General features: G+C 32.3%; 1 protein-coding gene and 1 pseudogene across 8 annotated transcripts in view; one reads left to right on the top strand and one right to left on the bottom strand.

Moving 5' to 3' along the window:
- Positions 1-19,645, top strand: part of ECT2 (epithelial cell transforming 2) — a 53,804-nt gene that overhangs the window by 22,696 nt on the left and 11,463 nt on the right. For all 8 annotated transcript variants that reach the window (XM_045511258.2, XM_074367852.1, XM_074367844.1 and 5 more), the window contains 7 exons: positions 8,288-8,356; positions 9,495-9,605; positions 10,271-10,367; positions 11,996-12,077; positions 14,250-14,328; positions 14,725-14,844; positions 17,962-18,100. In XM_045511258.2, coding sequence (XP_045367214.2) covers positions 8,288-8,356; positions 9,495-9,605; positions 10,271-10,367; positions 11,996-12,077; positions 14,250-14,328; positions 14,725-14,844; positions 17,962-18,100 — 697 coding nt within the window. The remainder of the gene's footprint in view (positions 1-8,287; positions 8,357-9,494; positions 9,606-10,270; positions 10,368-11,995; positions 12,078-14,249; positions 14,329-14,724; positions 14,845-17,961; positions 18,101-19,645) is intronic.
- LOC123614789 (NADH dehydrogenase [ubiquinone] 1 alpha subcomplex subunit 3 pseudogene) lies at positions 4,479-8,273 on the bottom strand (annotated as a pseudogene).

Below are 19,645 nucleotides of genomic sequence, written 5' to 3'. Positions count from 1 at the left end.
TCCCCGCTTCCCTCTCCCCACTGGTAATCATTGGTAGTTTGTTTTCTGTATATGTGAGTCTGCTGCTTTTTTTGTTTTATTCACTAGTGATTCACTGGAGCTTTGAAAATGATTATCACCCTTTAGTTATTATAATGCATAACAAAAATTTTTAAGATTCTTCTATAAACTTGGATTACCAATATTTCAATGAGTAGTTATTTTCTGGCTGATTTCAGGTTTGTCGTACATGTAAAAATTTTAAAGCCTGTATTTTCTTTTTTTTCCTGCTATGAAATCAATGTGTGCTGTCAAACATTTATTTGTGAAATCAGGAGAAAGGGAAAAAGGAGTTGAAAATACCTATAATCCCATCACTGAAATGCTCCTAAAATTTTGTTTTATTTCTTTCTTTTTTATTGATAGCATTTTTTTCTTTTCTTCTTTTAAATATAATCCACTATCAATTACTCCCACATCCATTGAACACTACCAAGAAGGTGAATATAATTGTCTGTATTTTATAGATGTGAAACAGCTACATACAGAGATTAAATGATTTTTCTGAAGTCATTCATCTAATAAATGCTGGATACAGGATTTGAGTCCTTTTTTTTTTGTCTAACTTCAGATTCTGTACTCCTTAACCTTAATGTTGTCTTGCTTTCCCCCTCCCTTTTTTAATGAGATAAAATTGACAGGGTAACATTGTATTAGTTGTAGGTATACAAAGTAATTGTTTGATACATGTATATATTTCAAAGTGATCACAGTAAGTTTAGTTAACATCTACCTCCACACATAGTTAAAATTTTTCTTTTTTTGTGATGAGAACTTTTTAAGATTACTCTCTTAGCAACTTTCAAAAATGTAACACAGTATTATTAACTACAGTCACCATGGTCTACATTATGTCCGTAGGACTTATTTTTCTCATAACGGGAAGTTTATACCTCTTGACTGCCATTACCCATTTTACCCATCTTCCTCCCCCATATCTCTGGCAACTACCAATCTGTTCTCTGTATCTATGAGTTTGGTTTTTTTTTTAGATTCCACATATAAGTGAGATCATATAGTATTTGTCTTTCTCTGAATTATCTCACTTAGCATAAAGCCCTCAAGGTCTGTTCATATGGTCACAAATGTCAGGATTGCCTTCTTTTTAATGGCTAAATAATATTTCATTGTATAATACCACATTTGCTTTATCTATTCATCCATTCATGCACACTTGGGTTGTTTCCATGTCTTGGCTATTACTAATGCTATATTGCTTCTTGATGCTATGTATATAAATACACATATATATGCATATACATATATATTTTACTCAATTATATTTGATTTACAATGTTGTGGTAGTTTCTGGTATACAGCAAAGTGATATATATATATATATATATATTCTTTCTCAGATTCTTTTCCATTATAGGTTATTACAAGATATTGCATATAGTTCCCTGTGCTATACAGAGGGTCCTTGTTTATCTTTTTGTATATAGTAGTGTGTATATATTAATCCCAAAATCCTAGTTTCTGTCTCCCCTGCCCCTTTGGTAACTGTAAGCTTGTCTTCTATGTCTCTGAGTCTGTTTCTGTTTTGTAAATAAGTTCATTTGTATCATTTTTTTTTAGATAACACATATAAGTGATATCAAATGATATTTGTCTTCCTCTAACTTATGTCCATGTTGTTGTAAATGGCATTATTTCATTCTTTTTTGTGGCTGAGTGATATTCCATTGTATATACATACCACATCTTTACCCATTCATCTGTTGATGGACATTTAGGTTGTTTCCATATCTTGGCTATTGTAATAGTGTTGCTGTGAACATTGAGCTGCATGTATCTTTTCGGGTTTTCTATGGATATATTCCCAGGAGTGGATCATATGGTAACTTTATTTTTAGTTTTTTAAGGAACCTCCATACAGTTCTCCATAGTGGCTGCACCAGTTTACATTCCTATCAACAGTGAAGAAGTGTTCCTTTTACTCCACACCCTCTACAGTATTTATTATTTGTACACTTTTTAATGGTGTCTATTCTGACTGGTGAGAGGTGGTACCCTATTGTAGTTTTGATTTGCATTTCTCTGATAATTAGCAATATTGAGCATTTTTTCATGTGCCTGTTGGCTGACTGTATATCTTCTTGGAGAAATGCATTTAGGTCTTTTGCCCATGTTTGGATTGGACTATTTGTATTTTTTTTTTTGGGGGGGGCTATTAAGTTATATGAGCTGTTTGTATATTTTGGAAATTAATCCCTTGTTGGTTGCACTGTTGACATATTTTTCCCCATTTTGTAAGTTGTCTTTTTGTTTTGTCTGTGATTTCCTTTGCTGTGCAAAAGCTTTTAAGTTTTGTTAGATCCCATTTGTTTATTTTTGTTTTTATTTCCATTTCTCTATGAGACTGGTCCAAAAACACATTGCTGTGATTTATGTCAGAGTGTGTTTTGCCTATGTTTTTCTCTGGGAGTTTTAGAGTATCTCATCTTACATTTAGGTCTTTTATCCATTTAGAGCTTATTTTTATGTATGGTGTCTTTAATCCATTTAGAGCTTATTTTTACGTGTGGTGTTAGAAAGTGTTCTAATTTCTTTCTTTTGCAGGTAGCTATCCAGTTTTCCCAGCACCACTTACTGAAGAGACTGTCTTTTCTCCATTGTATATTGCCTCATTTGTTGTAGATTAATTGACTTTAAGTGTGTGGGTTTATTTCTGGGCTTTCTGTCCTGTTCCACTGAGCTGTATATCTGTTTTTGTGCCTAAAGATACTACCAGAAAACTACTAGAGCTCATCAATGAATTTGATAAAGTTGTAGGATACAAAATTAATATACAGAAATCTGTTACCTTTCTATACACTACCAAAGAAATATCAGAAAGAGAAATTAAGGAAACCATCTCATCGACCATTGCATCAAAAAGCATAACATATCTGGGAATAAACCTACCTAAGGAGTTAATTAAGAGACTTGTACTCCATAAACTATAAGATGCTGGTGAAAAAGTTGAAGACAACACAAACAGTTAGAAAGATAAACTGTGTTCTTGGACTGGAAGAGTCAATATTGTTAAAATGACCATACTACCCAAGGCAGTCTACAGATTAAATGCAAGCCCTATCAAATTACTGCTTGCATTTTTCACAGAACTAGAACAAAAATGTTTTAAAAATTTGGATGGAGACACAAAAGACCCTGAGTAGCCAAAACAATATTGAGAAAACAGAGCAGAGCTGGGGAAATCACACTCTTTGACTTTAGACTATACTACTAAGCTATAGTAATCAAAATAGTATGGTATTGGCACAAAAACAGATATATTCTTTTAGTATTTAGTGAATAATCTGTGTAAATGTGTCTTACATTTGTGCAGTTTTTCATATCATCTCATTAATACAGTATTCCGAAGAAGTACTGATGTCTGTTTTATAGCATTGCATAGTGGTTACAGATAAGGACTGTGCCCACAGTAGATCTGGATTTGAAGTAAGGTAACCTTAAGTGCTTCAGTTTTTTTACCTATAAAGTGGGAATAGTAGTATGTGACTCATGGGTGGTTGTGAAATTTTTATTCTCAGTTTTTGCATTTTTATAAGTCACTAAGCATAGTGCCTATCACTGAGCATTCAATAAATAACAATGGCAGTTTATGTTAGTAATAAACTAAATTCAGAAAGTAAGTAAACTAATGTTCAAAAGTTTTGTGAAGGATTAAAATAGTTTTTTACCCACCATGTTTGCAACTACTGTCTGGCACTTAGATTTCTGTCAGTAAATATTTGCTGAATAATGGTCATTCTACTTTTAAACGTCTGAATCAGGACTGGAACTCAGTGTATTTTCTCATCTTATATATTATGTGGACACCTTTGGTCTAATTCTTTATTTGCCTCCAACTTTTAGCATGCTAATATTTAAATTAAAATGAGAATTTTTGAGATTGATATGAACATCTTTTCCTACATGTGAATTTTTCCTTTTCGGAACTAATCAACGTTAGTCCTTGATGTGCCACTGCCTGCTGTTTTTCGGAACTATGACGAAACAAGAGAGGGAGGGAGGAATTGGAGGGAGTACATTTTCTTTCTGTGTTTATGGTTTGTTAATTTAGCGTAAGTCTCAAAGTACCTTGTACTTACTCAGGGAAAGGTGTATAGTGGGGAATCTGATACCTTGGTGTTCAGTGAGCTAAGTGAAAAAGAAACCCGTCTTGTATAAAAGTAGATGGTAACAGTACAAAAGAAATCTTAACCAGGAGGAAGAGAAGGAAAGAGCTTAGCTTTCTTACTCCAATCTGTTTACAACTTCCTTTACTTTTCTAATAGGCTTTGGGAGCTAGGCTCTATGACTTAGAACTATAGAGTTCTCTTATGGCCATGGCTAGGAGGTAAAGTTGAGAGCATCCTATGGAGAATTGTGTATGGATAAGAAGGAGATATGTGCCAGTGTCTGTCAACCATATTCCCATAGAAACATTGTAAGAAAATAGTGGCACTATGAATAACGCTCTTGGAGGCTCGCCTCGCCTGCCAACCTGACTCTCCATTTCTAATGGGTAGAAACTGGTATAGAGCAGGTAGAATGACATGGGATCTGAAGTCAGACAAGCCTGAGTATGAATAGCGGTTCATTTGGGGCAAATTTGCATGTGATTTGGGGCAAATTAAACTCTCTAAGCCTTAGTTCCTTTATTATTTAGTCCCTAAGCTAACGGTTGATTAAGACAGAAATCTTTATTTCATCAACAGGCACCAGGACTTAAAGGTTGACCAGAAACAGTAGACTTTTTCAGGGTGCCTAAAGGTTATTTTGCTTTCTGAAAGCAATGTTCTTAGGTAAGGATATACAGCCGTCCTGTAGTTACACTTTGGAAATGTGCCACTAGATTATATTGGCAGAGCTGTAAGTTTTTCTCTTTTGCATCACAGTTTCCCAGATGATCTTCCATATTTTATATTAAATACATAGGAAAATATAGTTAATAATAGCTTATGGAGCACTACTATCTGTTAGGGATTCTAAGTGCTATATAAGTATTAAGTAATTTAATTTTTTATGGGGTAGGAGTCATTACTATCCTCATTTTTCAGAATAAAAATTGAGACACTTATTGAGTTAGGTAAAATTGAGTTAGGTAACTTGGCAAAGGGCACAGAACTAACAAGGCCTAGAGCCAGTATTTAAAACTAGCTAGTCAGTGCCAGAATTCATTATACTATATTGTTCCAAGGTTAGTCTTACTTATAGTCCTTTTCTTCCTTTTGTTGTCTTTCAAGTGCAATTTTAGATAGTTAAATCTAGTTCTTGACTCTGTGGGCTGTTAAATTATTCTTGCCTGAGTTCACCTTTATGCTACTGGAAGTAATTTTTTCCCCTTTTGATTTTTCTGAATCTACAGAGTGTAGGAAGGATAGTGGTTCTTAAATTATTTGGTCTCAAATAATTCTTAAAAATTATTGAGGTACTTATGTTTATGTGGGTTTTATCTATTGGTACTAAATGTATTTGAAATTAGAATAGAAAATTTTAAAAATATTTTTTAAGATACATCAGTTTTTTCTTTAACAGCTTTATTGAGGTATACTTTACGTCTTTAAATTCACCTTTTTAAAATAATGTGATTCAGTGATTTTAATAACTTTATCAAGTGATGCCATCACCATAAATCTATTTTAGAACATTTTCACCTTCCCCATTAAGATCCTTCATGCCCATTTATAATTAATTCCCAATGTTAGCCCCAGGTCCTCCAGGCAGTCACTAATCTACATTTTATCTTACGACTTTGCCTTTTCTGGACATTTCATATAAATGCAAATATACATTATATGGTGTCTTAGGCCTGGCTTCTCTCAGAAAATACTTAGCGTATTTTTGAATTTCATCTGTGATGTAGCATGTTAGTACCTTGTTCCTTTGTATGGCCAGATAATAGTCCATTGTATGGCTATGCCACATTTCTTTATCCTTTCACCAATTGATGGAAGTTTAGGTTGTTTCCAGTTTTTGGCTATTATTAATAATCCTGCTGTGAACGTTGTGTGCAAACCTTTGTGTGGGCATGCTTTCATTCTCTTCCATAGATATTTAGGAGTAGAATTACTGGGACATATTAGTATTCTTAGATTTAAAATTTTTGAAATTTTTTACATCATTTTATATTCTCACCAGTAATGTATGAGGGTTCAGATTTCTCCACATTCTAGCCAATACTTATTCTTCTTTCTTTTTTTTTTTTTTTTAATAGCCATTCTAGGATGTGAAGTGGTTTTGATTTGCATTTCCCTAATGATTAATGAAGCTGAGCATCTTTTCATGTGCTTATTAGCCATTTGTATATTATGTCTGTGAAATGTATACTTAGATCTGGTGCCCATTTTTTGATTGGGTATTGTCTTAGTGAGTTGTAAGGGTTCTCTATAAATTCTAGATGCAAGTCCTTTATCAGCTATGTGTTTTGCAGATATTTCTTCCCAATCTGTTTTTTCTTGTCATTGCATTTTTTAAATGATGTCTTTTGAAGAACCAAAATTTTTAATTTTGCTTAAGTCCAATTTTTCCATTTTTTTAAAGTATAATATGCTTTTAGTATCATATCTTAGAAATTTTTGCCGAACCCAAGGTTTTGAAGATTTTGTCCTATGTTTTCTTCTTAAAGTTGTATTGTTTTAGCTCTTACAGATAGGTGTATAATCCATCTTGAATTCATTTTTGGCTGAGGTGAGGGTTTAAGTTAATCTTTTTGTATGTGGATATCCCAATTTTTAAAACATATATTAATACACTTAAAGTAGTAATGACTTAACATATGGTAGCATAAATAACATTCTTTGTGAAAAATACCTAATTTCTAAAAAAAATAGTGAGAAGAGTGATGTTGATTTATGTTTTTACTGTCTGGCTTAATAGAAGAATATTTCTCATGTCTGCTCTTAACTCAGTCTGTTGCAGTGTCACATACCACGTAGTCTCTAGAAAACTCTGTTGTATGGTTGAGAGAGAATTAGAGTGAAAATGTCAAATAATGCCTTAGTATTGTAATAAAAATAGTTTAACTCATGGATCCCACTAAAAAGGTGTGTTGGAGGTTCTGCATATAACACTTTGAGAACCTTTGGTACAAGTTTATTGATTAAAATCTATTTAAAGTCACTTTTAGAATTTCAGTTAAAGCATATCATTTGGCATCTCACTATCATCTGATCTGTGTTTTATTACCTGATAAAGCTTTTAAATGTCTTCTAAATTTTTACAAATATGTAGTGTTAGGATGATGATTGAGAAATTTTATAGACTGGAGATTAGCAAACTATGGTCAATGGATGAAATCTAGCCAGTTTTAGGATTTTGGTGAAGTTTTGCTTGTTTTGGTGAAGAAAGTTTTATTGATATACAGGCACACTCAGTCATTTTTGTATTGTCTGTGGCTGCTTCCACTCTGAGTACTTGTGACAGAAACTATATGGCCCACAAGCTGTAAACTTAGTACTTACCATCTAGCCCTTTAAGTTTGCTGATCCCTATTATAGATTACAGTTTGGGTTTTTTTGTTTGTTTTTTGCTCTGTTTTTCTCATTTTTGTTGTGGGCCGCTGGGGTGGGGCCTCTCCTTGTCCAAGAAGGTGCTCTCAGTTTCTTCAGCCACTCCAAGCTTGGGCCCTAGGGGTCCTGGGGGTGGCTGGGCACATCAGGCGTGTTCCTATTGTCTTGGAGGGGCACTGGGTAGTTGCAGGGTGTGGCCTCGTTGATCATGATGGTGTACTTTGCGTAGGGGCTGAGTGTGGGCAGAATTATAGTGAGGCCCCCCATGGTGAAGGATGCCATCAGCAGCAGCTCCTTGTCTTCAGCATTCTTGAGGAAGGCAGGGATTCTCGCAGCCCTCTTGGTCTTGGTAGCAGTGGCGGCAACGGCAGGGGCGCAGAGCACCTAGATTACAGTTTCTGATGGCTGAAGTTAAGTAAGATGCTTCAGCAGCAGGATTGAAAGTAGTTTTCTATAATGTCATGTCAATCAGCTTTATAGTTAATAATAATTAGGAAAAATATTGAACTATCACATCATACTGGGAAGTTAGGCTTAGTCTTACTTGACACTCTTTATATTTTCTTAATTATTTTTCAAAGGATATTTTCCTCATAGTCAAAAAGTTATTTAATATCTTGTTGAGGAGAAAGAATGTTATTAATTGTTTTTCACATGAAATCAAGATACTTTGTAAAGTGTGTCTTTCAAATGAATCTTTAAGAGATTGTCAAATTCAATCTTAAATGTTTCCATTTGTGGTTTTTCAGGATGATCTTGAAGACCTTATTGTTAATTGGGATGAGAGCAAAAGCATTGGTGATATCTTTCTTAAATATGTAAGTATTTTATTTCTTTCTTAGGTTTTCAAGTTAGAGTGTCATCTCATCAAGGACTGGCAAGGAATGAAAGTTACATTTAAAATGTGAGAGCTTTTAAAACTTTGACATAGTTGTGTATGTAAAATATATTGAAAGTGTTCTGGTCTTCTGAAACATGCTTTCTATATGCTGTCTAACATTTTCTTGACAGCTCAGGTCATCATTAGGAACACTAATTGTACTATGCTACAATCATTTTACTATATATCATGTTATTTGCCCTTCATATATAGCCACAGGGTAATGGTTTTTTTCTTTGAAATTTTCAATGATTGAGTTTTTATTTTTCTCTTTCCTTGTTGATACCACTTTTTTGTGTCATTGTATCTGCTCTGCATAAAAACTTCCAATGAACTGTTTCTTCTCTAGGATAAGAACAACATAGCCTAAGTTTATCAAATAAAGTATATTAATTTTGAATGAGATGCTGTGAATAGAATTCAAAAATTTCTTTCAGTCTCTTTGAATAGGATTTACAGTTTTCAGTGCCTTGGGTTCTTACACATTTACTTCTGTTTCCTGAGGCCTCCTAACTTTCATCCTTACTGTATAGTCCTTAGATGTTTCTTTCTGGTTGGTTAAGAATTCCAAATGTGCAAATTATTGTCTCATATCTTTTTGTTACATGTTAGTCTTCTCAGTTAAGATATTTTCCCTTTTTTTTGTTTTCATTTTTGGGTAATAAAAGTTCATCTTTTAATGATTGTTTGGATCCTTCAATAAATAATAGCATATTCTTGGGCTGCATAGATCAACTTTAATTATTATATTCGGAATTTATAGCAGTTTTAAAAATTTGCCATATTTATATCAGTAAAATAAGCTTTGATATACTTTTGTTTCTTTCTGGATCTTTATTTGCTTTTCAGGTTTTAGGCTCTGTGTACCAGTTGGTGCATTGTTTAGTAATTTACTCACTAGTGAGAAGTTTATAAAATGCATTTCTGTATTTAACTTGAGAGGAAACTTACTTTAATCTTTTCTTTCACATTCAGTATGTCAGATTTTGATTATTGATTATTCAGCTTTAAGTTTTGTTGACTAAGGGTAACGTGCATTACAAATTAATGTTGGTTTTCTTTTTTCTTGTTCCTAGTCAAAAGATTTGGTAAAAACCTACCCTCCTTTTGTGAACTTTTTTGAAATGAGCAAGGAAACAATTATTAAATGTGAAAAACAGAAACCTAGATTTCATGCTTTTCTGAAGGTAATGTACATTTCTTTCTAATAAAATTCTGAGAATACTTTTCTGAAGGAGTTCATTAAAATTATACTTGTAAAAATGTGTCCATGTAAGAACACCTTAATGTTATCTGCTAACTTTTTCTTTACCTGAGAGGGACACTGATGTTGAGCTTTGGAAGTTTTGACATGCCTAGGTAGCAGGGTCTCAGAGGCTGTTGAGTGAATAAGAATAATGTTGTCTCTGGGTGTTTGTTTGTTTTTTAAGTTATGCATGTTTTAGTTCTCAAACACCTCTAAAAATTTTCCAATGAGATATTTTTGTTTCACTTTTAGTGATTTTTTTCCTACCAATGCCTTACTTTGTTTTTTTTGATACCAGCATAATTAATATTTTAAATTTGTTTTTTTCTTTTGAATGATGTAGACTTAAGAGAAACTTAAAGTAGAATATATATGAGTGGTTAGAGGAACTCACTTTCTGTTTAAGATGTTAATTCTTGGCTTGCCTGGAGGCTCCTTCAGGGCTTGAGAGATTATTAAACCACAGTAACCTGCCAGAGATCAACTGCCATCACTCCTCTCCTATTAGTTCTTATCAGGTCACAAGTAATAAAGTGTAATCACATAAACATAGAGTGTCTCATCTTTGCAGAAAACCTTTAAAAAATTTTTTGTAATTCCTTTCAGATAAACCAAGCTAAACCAGAGTGTGGACGGCAAAGCCTTGTTGAACTTCTCATCCGACCAGTACAGCGGTTACCCAGTGTGGCGTTACTTTTAAATGGTACTTCTCTGATCTGTTTTCTGGCAATTTTGGATGTTCTTAGGGAATTGTTTTGTCATAAAAAATTTGAAAAATTTCTCATTTTCAAAGTGTTCTTAGATTTCAGCTTTAAAACTTATATTTTTACATAGAAAATATCTTTAATAAGGATAATCTGAATAATCACTGGTGCTACAAAAATTCAATCTGGCCAAAAATGCTTTATTTATTTGTTCTGATGTCAATTATATTGACTGGTATTGTACTGTTTGTCTCTTCCCTAAAAGTCTTCTTACATTTCTTTGTGTCCCTAATTCAAAATCAGTTTACATCCACATAAACATGAAATTTACCTACAAAATCACAAGATGAGAGATGATTAGTATGTCTCAAGTTATTTAGTCCTTTTCTGTATCTTAATAAAGTTCTTTATGCTTGACCTTATGCTTTTTTTTCTTGCATTGTGCAGAATACTCTTCAAACATACATCCATTTATTCTAAAACTTAAACTATAGATACCAATGAAAGGGATTTTCATAGCAAAGATATGTTACAAATAAATTTTGCCCACATGTGAAGAAAAGCATATTTATATGCTTTTACATTTACCTGACTAAAGTAGTGAATATCTTTAGGACAGTGTCAATTTTTATATTTTTAAAATTTAAGTATGGAAATGAAATTATAAACAATAGTGCAATAAAGCATTTTAAAGGTCCCCAAACCTTAACTACAGTAGTATGTGTAGCAGACAAGGAGGCTAATTTTGTGACTGTTTAATGTATTATTGTCTTTAAAATATATTGGAAAAAAAATATATTGGTTAAACTGTGAGTTATGATAGTAACTACAAAAATTGACAATTTTTGTTCTCTTTGAGGTTATCTCATGTAGTTTAGAATTACTAGTATACAAAATAGTTCCTCCAGTCTTTAAAAGCTTTTGTGTTTTAAGATTATAAGGAGAATATATGAAGAAACAAATGTTTAACTTGACGAAGCAGTGTATTTTTTCTTAAATTTGTTTATCTTAATTATTGTTTCATTAAGTACTTGTAGGAATCCATCAAATGTTGTCATGATTAAATGAACTTGATTTCTAAGCCTTTCTCATCATTCCACTTAAAAGATTAGGTGGAAATGGTATTAGGGAACCATTAGGTAGAAGATTATAAACAACCTAGGTAAGAAGAGTTGAAGTTTATGCATCTCATGAACCTGTAAATGAAACAAAACCTTATCTTGAGGACACCAGCTGCTCCCTGCGATGGAGCCATGGTCCCTGATATGAAATATAGCATATATAATGATTTCTTAGTGCACTGAAGATCATGTGTTTTCATTCAGCACTTTGGAGAGAGTTTGAAGAATCTAGGAATCCCCAAGCTTTACTAAAAGTGAATTGAAATAGCAATGTAAGAAAATCTGTGTTAAATATTCTGAAAATTTAGTCAGTGAAAAAAACGTGGACACTTTAATACATGTTTAAGAAGAGAGCTCTTAAGGGAACATTTTTTTTTTTAGTAAAAGTTAGATTTTGTTTTTTAATTAATCAGTCTATTTCTATCAAAGTGGATTGCAGTTTTGTTATAGATGGAAAAAAATCACTGAATTTTTTTAATCTCAGAGAAAACATTTTATCTTTACAGATCTTAAGAAGCATACAGCTGAAGAAAATCCTGACAAAAGCACTCTAGAAAAAGCCATTGGATCACTAAAGGAAGTAATGACGTAAGTACATTATTTCAATTTTTAATTGTTTCTCAGATTTAGAATGGAATTGATAGAACAATTAGAATCATAAGTGGAGGGAAAAATATCAGTAGCAAAATTCTGTAAAATAGTATTTAAATTATTTTTTAGTAGTATAATTTATACTCAAATGTTAGAAATATTGTTAAGAGTGCAATGATTAATCAAAAACATTTATTTCTGAAGGTATTAAACTATTATACACAGAGTAACAATGGTTTAGAAATTTGAAAATACTGTAAATGCACTAATGGACATTTTCTTCATACACCTCCAGTCATAGCTTGTTTTTGTCTTCATATTCATATCACCTGCCCAAATGTAACTTGGGAATTTGACCATGATGAAGTAAAAAGAAAAGATTTATAATACTTTTCTGGTGTTAACTTAGACTTTTTTTATTTCTTACTTTGAATTCTATGGAATTAAGTTGATGGCGTTGGTTGGAGACATATTGAAAGTATAAACTCAGTGAAATTTATTAGGGGAACTTGATTGTTAAACTTGGGTTGTTTACTGTAGGTCTAACTTGGAGCCATAGATCAGAAATGATTTTTTCTAACTACCGTGATCAGAATTGAAAACTCTGTTGCTGTTAATTGTTTAGCTTCGTAAGGGGCAAGGACATTTCACTTCTTTGAGCTTTACATATCAACATATTTAATAGATTTAATTAAATGATTTCTGAGACTCCATAAGGTGCCTTTATGTGAAATAGAGTTTCTTAAAATACTTGCAAAGGAGCTCCTAGAGAGAAACCTTACTAGGTCTAGAGAGAAGCTGCAGCAGTAGAACAGTGCTCAAATTGGTGAGTACCTGCTTCTGTTGCTGCTGAAAGCATGAGGCTTATGTTTTAGTTTTTGCTTATGTTCATATTTTATATGTTAATCAACCAGCCTTTATGCTCTTGGTTTGTTATTTTGGGATTGGGATGATAGTCTGTTTCAACACTTCATGGTTTAACATACTTAGACACACGTTATCTACCTTGATCCTTTCCACAAATGATGAATTAGGCAGTCAGTGTTAACATATTTTCACAAAAGAGAAAAGCTTTTAGTTTTGTTAGTTTTTCTCTATTATTTTTATATTCTCTATTTCATTCATTTTCACTTTAATCATTATGATTTCCTTTTTTCTGCTTGCTTTAGATTGTTTGCTCTTCTTTTTTCCCCCGACTACCTTAAAGTAGACAGTTAAGATATTGATTTGAGATCTTTATTATATATTTTTATAACTATAAATTTCTCTTTAAGCACTGCTTTAGTTGTATATCCCATAAATTTTGTGTTTTTGTTTATCTCAAAGTATTTTCAAATTTCCTTTGTAATTACTTCTTGACCCATTGGTTATTTTGGTGTGTGTTGGTTAATTCCCATATGTTTGTGAATTTTCAAAGATTCTTTTTGTTACTAACTTATAATTTCACTTCATTGTTTCTGGAAAATATACTTTGTATTATTTTAATCCTTTCAAACTTTTTGAGGCTTGTTTTATGGCTTAACCTGGAGAATGTTCCATGTACATTTGAGAAAAATGTATTTTGCTCTTGTCTGGTGGAGTATTTTCAACATTTTACTTTTCAGCCTATTTATGTCTTTGTATGTAAAGTGTATCTTTTGTAGACAGTATACAGTTGGGCTTGCATTGTTTCCTGTCTCATAGGAATTGACTTCTAGTAATTTGAGAAACCTTTGTTTCTTTACACTTTGACAGTTTTTCAAGTTATTTCAGGCAGAGTATGTTTTTTTCTTCCTTATTCTATCTTGTCTGGAAGCAGTAAGTAGTCTTAGTTTTTATTTCCTTGAAATGATTAACATATGACTTGGGAATGACTTGCATAAAACCTTAACTGAACTTACAGTTAAAACTTATGTTAGCCTGAAGTTTATACCAGTGTAATGTATTTTAGGGAGTGTATAGTGAATATAGTTAAAAAAAGATTATAGTAAGAAGTAAAGCAAAACATTTTTCTGAAGGATTGTATGAAATTTTTTTAATGTAGTGGGATACTTTTAGGGAATATTTTAACTGATACAGTTACCAGTTAAAGACAGACTCACATGGAAGGACTTTTTTTGTGACATGAGATGTATGTATATGCAGTTTTCATAGTCTGTTGTTTTAAAAGTAACCTCATTAATTTTTCAGGCATATTAATGAGGATAAGAGAAAAACAGAAGCTCAAAAGCAAATTTTCGATGTTGTTTATGAAGTAGATGGATGCCCAGTAAGTATTTATTTTTGATGACTGTCAATTTATTTTCTTTTTCTTGTTACAGTTGGCCCTTGAACAACTGAGTAGGTTAGGGGCACCAACACCCCAGCACAGTAGAAAATCTGTGTGTAAGTTTACAGTTGGCCTGTGCTTTCTGTGGTTCCACATTCATAGATTCAACCAACTGTGGATTGTGTTGTGCTGTAGTGCTTGTTTATTTAAAAAAATCTGTGTGTAAATGGACCAGCACAGTTCAAACTTGTGTTGTTCAAGGGTCAACTGTATTTAGATTCTGTAGTTTTATTATAAACAGAATCTCAGGACAACTTTCTTTTAAATTATTTAACTTTTAAAAAAAATTACTTGCTATAAAGTAATCTCTTCTATTAATATTTTCAATCTATTTAGGCTAATCTTTTATCTTCTCACCGAAGCTTAGTCCAGAGAGTTGAAACAGTTTCTCTAGGTGAGCACCCCTGTGACAGAGGAGAACAAGTAACTCTCTTTCTCTTCAATGACTGCCTGGAGGTAAAGTTGGGCTTAATATAGTGTAATAAATAACACTGCTGTTTTGTGTGACTTCACTGAATGTTTAAAACCAAGTACAGTATTGATTGAAGTACAATAGGTTTAAATTAAGTGATTAAAATAAGTTTAAAGTAAAGTGAACTTAAATAATCACATTCTTTGGTCTAATACTGTTAACAGAATGCTTTTAGGAGAAGGCCTAATATTAAGAATCATAATTTTTTATGATTTCAAGTCTAAGTCACAATGAAAATTTAGTTTATTTCCATGTAAATAAGTGCTTAGGTCAAGAATTTTAGGAACTTCCTGTATCTGCATGTATTTCTTCAAGATTTACAAAATAATTATTAGTTCTTTCTGAAATTTAAGTAGATTTCTCTGGCAAAGGAGAAATCAGAGGGAGATAACTTGGTTATTTAACATAATGAATTATAATCCCCTGATTTCTTCCTTAAGTCTGCAGTTTTTACAGTGATGGAGTGGTCAGTTTATCAGATGGGGTACAATGATTCTACTTCTAAAATTTTTAACTATCTCAGTTAAAGTTTTTCCCTATATTACCCCATGGGAGATTGAATTACGTTTATGTGCTTTTCTAACCCTTTTCTTCCATTCCTTTAGTAGTGTTTTTTAAGAAACAACTAGACAGTCTAATTGGGGAATATAAAGGAGTAAATTTTCCTTTATCCCAGAAATGAGACTTGTTCATTTTGATAAAGCAGTCGTTAACCTGGAAATTAATTTAACATTTCTGTTATTTGGTAACTTTTTGTTGCTTTCATTAAAGTGATTTGATGGGTTGCCTTTTTCTTTAAAATCTATACTTCCTTTTACTCTTTTCCACTTCACTTCTCTTCTAGTGTGATTTTCTTATATCATGTATATCAGTATTTAATGTATAAAATACAAGGGAATCTTAGAGAACAAGCCAAGCACTGTTACAGCTGCAATAAAATCACCAAAAATTTCACTTGTATTTTATTGTTATGAGGTTAGTGAAGAATAGTATTTCCATTTGGTCAATATTGTCACAAAACACAAAAGTAAAGACAGTGAAAGTACTGTACACAATTGACCATACCCTGAACCGAGATAGTTATAAAAAATGATGAGGCAGTTAATTCTGCACTACTTGTCTCCCCCATAATGAGAGCTGTAGCCTGCTCTGCTTTTGAGAATGGGGCTAGGTGGAGTCAATTTTTGCTCATATTTTATCTGAATCTGGATTATACTGTTACACTGAGTGACATTTAATTGCTCAGTACTTCTATTTGTTGGCTTCCATTAAAGCTTTTTTAGGTTTCTCCTGTTGAAGTCCCTAGGTCAGCTGGCTCCATTCATCTAAATAGGTTAGGTTATCTGTATTTCCTTTGTTAATCCATTCTGGTCTTTATCCTCTTAATCCTTAGAGAGTTGTGGCTTACTTAAAAAATTTTTTTTCTTACATCCCTTCAAATTCTATGAAGTCTTCTATAACTGGCTCATTGACTTACTTTCCACTTTAATTGCTGCTGTTGGTCATTCCTTGTAGTTTCCAAGTCCATTATATGATACCCTGGCCTTTCACGTCCTTTACCTTCCTGAATTCAGTGACTTTTTGTTCTCCTCTGTCTTAGTCTCCATGTCAGGATCACATTAAGTGTAACAGCTCTATTTCTACCATTAAGTTTGGACTCCAGATTTATAAATTTGGAGTTTTAGATTTATAAACTCTTATTCTTTAGCTTTTTTTGTTAAGAAAAATAAAAAGACTGAGCAAATTTGGAATGAAGAGTGTGGTAAAAGTTAGAAACATTTGAAATGGATAAAATCTATACTGACTTCTCTTAAACATGACAGGTGATGTTTTACTGAAGCTAAACTAATTTAGGATTTAAGGATATACTTTTCCTGTTTATATTTTATCTGTATTTTGAGTTTTTACCTTAATAAACTAGCATTTGTATCATCAGCATTAATACTTGTTATTGTTTTTCTTTTTTAAAAATGAACCTTAAAGTTATTTTGCTTAGCCAAATTAAAAGTATGTTCAAATATCACCGTGGAAATATTTAAAGAGTCTGCTTATTTTCACCACATTAATGTAGATGAACTTTTAATATTTGATATGTAACAGATCTGTGTCATATTTTGCATCAATGTGAATATGATACTGACTGCCTTTTGATCTTTTGTCACTAGCCAACACAAGGTAGTACATTTTTCAGCCTCACTTTGTCATATTCATGATGATGACCCATCAATCTCAATTCATTAGTAACTTAATCTAAATCATTTTGTGTTAATGTCTTTCAGTTGATGAATATAGCCTCAACAGAGATGTTCTTTTAAAAAGGCAAAATAATATACTAGGCTTTCATGGAAATGAAAGCAATAAATGTAAAGACTATAAAATTCACAGAACTCAAATAGATCACAAATCATTTGAGTTCTGTTTTTGCTGGTTTTGCTCCTATCTTCTCCAGTGTTATCTACCTGTCTCTTCCTTTTGCATGAGTTTCCAGTTTAGGTAAAGTTGTATCTTAACACAGCACCTTGAGTTTATAATTTATATCAGTTTTTAACATATTGTTTAGTTATTTTAATCTTCCTGTTTCTCAATAAGTGTAAATGTCCTGAGAATCAGAACCATTTCTGTGTCATTCCCTCCTTTATCCTCAGTGCCTTGCACAGGATCTGAGATAGCTGTGAATTCAGCTCCTAAACTGAAATCAATTACCTTTTGAACCAAAGGTTGTGATCCCAGAGCAACTAGTCCCCTTTCTGAATTCAAGGCCTTTAATTGATGATTCTTCTATCCTTTGATCTCATTACTTCTTGCAATGCCTCTAAGTTCTTTCATTCCTCTGGGACCTTTTCCATAGACCCTGTCCTTTTGCCTGTTTTCCTTACTTTGAGCTCTTCTCATGTAAACGTGAGCATTTCTGCTACATAATTACATGTATGAATTTGTTACATAGCAACTCTGCTTCTTATCAAATAGTAGTTCTGGAATGACTGATAGTGAAATGAACTGCATATAGATTTATGTGATTAGTGTCATTTTATTTTTAATCATTTGGTCTTTGTTTTCATGTTACTGACAATGACTTTTTTTTTTGTTCTTTCTATAATCAGATAGCAAGAAAACGACACAAAGTTATTGGCACTTTTAGGAGTCCCCATGGCCAGACCCGACCGCCAGCTTCTCTTAAGCATATTCATCTAATGCCTCTTTCTCAGATTAAGAAAGTGCTAGACATAAGAGAGACAGAAGGTATGCTCATTGGGTAAACTATTGGCCAAATAAAAATAATTTATATAAATTGAAAGTGATTTACTCCCTTACATATTTTTTAAACTGGTAAACTATCTTTATTTATTTATTTATTTGACTTTATTGAGAATTTTATTTTATTCTATTTTTATTTTTCAAATATATTTTTATAGAAGTATAGTCAGTTTACAATGTTGTGTCAATTTCTGGTGTACAGCACAATACTTCAGTCATACAGGAATATATGTATATTCATTTTCATATTCTTTTTAACCATAGGTTACTACAGGATATTGAATATAGTTCCCTGTGTTATACAGTACAGACTTGTTATTCATCTATTTTATATATAGTAGTTAGTACCTGCAAGTATTAAACCCCCAATTTATCCCTTCTCCCCACCTGGTAACCATAAATTTGTTTTCTCTATCTGTGTTTGTTTTGTAAGTAAGTTTGTCTTTTTTTTTTTTTTTAACTGGTAAATTATCTTTGAATATTGTTGGTTAGTTCTGACAAAGTAATGATTCTTACATTTCTATCCCAACTACATCTCTAGGAACCAAGTTAATTTTTTTCAAATGAAAGAACTAGATCTCAACCTGTAGGATATCTTTATCTCCTAAGGGACAAAGAGCTTTTAAATGGTTACATGTCAAAATGGTGCCTAACTTATTCCCACACAAAAACTTATTTTTATTCCTTTAGAGTCCAAAAGCAGCTGTAATCTATTAACTGTGTTCCGCATCTTATACCTTCCCTGTTGCCAGTGGCTGTATTGTTAGTGATACATTGAGGATATGACCAGGAATAGATAGGCATGGGTAAATACTCCCAAAGTAACCGTGGTAGACTCAACATGGGCTGAAATGTGTATTAAGGAAAGCTTTTACTCTAAACTTCGGGAGTGTTAGAGAAATTTCTCCGAAGGCCTGAAATTAGTAAAAGTTTATACTTAGCAAAAGTAGTATCATTTGTTTAATTGATACCTAGTGATGTGTGTGCCTGGTAATACTTTGCTTATTAGACATACGTTTTCACAGTGTACGCTGGTTCCATTACTGATCCCATAATTTCCCAATGATGGAAAGCTTTTAGTTTATGAGAAGCAATTAAAGAAAACTTGAACAGCAACTTATATTGCTGTCTTTACTCAGTTTTTGAATTCTGGGTTTATTAAGGGTTACATAGAGCATTTCTTTAGATCATCTCTCTATTTTGGGGTTATAATTATGGAAGATTTTGTTTAAAATAGGTCCTGTTTTAGTATCTTGGTCACAAAACTTTGTAATATTTGAATGTTTTTATTCTTTGAGATTGATTTAAGTAGGTTGAATTATTGAATAATTCTTCATTGTCACTTTAATTTAAAACTTAAATTCTAGAATTCTAAGAAATGATATAGTTTAATTTTTTGAAACTATCAAAGAAAATATTTAATGTAGGGAAAATACTGCTTACTTAATGTCATTATCATTGTTGGTTCCTCACGTGGTACTTATTATAATTACTAATTATAATTCTTTCCATTGTTTCAGTGTGATATGG

Source organism: Camelus bactrianus, chromosome 1 (assembly GCF_048773025.1).
Source record: "Camelus bactrianus isolate YW-2024 breed Bactrian camel chromosome 1, ASM4877302v1, whole genome shotgun sequence".
Lineage (NCBI taxonomy): Eukaryota > Metazoa > Chordata > Mammalia > Artiodactyla > Camelidae > Camelus > Camelus bactrianus.
Note: the sequence above shows the minus strand (reverse complement) of the source record. Positions and strands in the feature narration are given on the sequence as shown.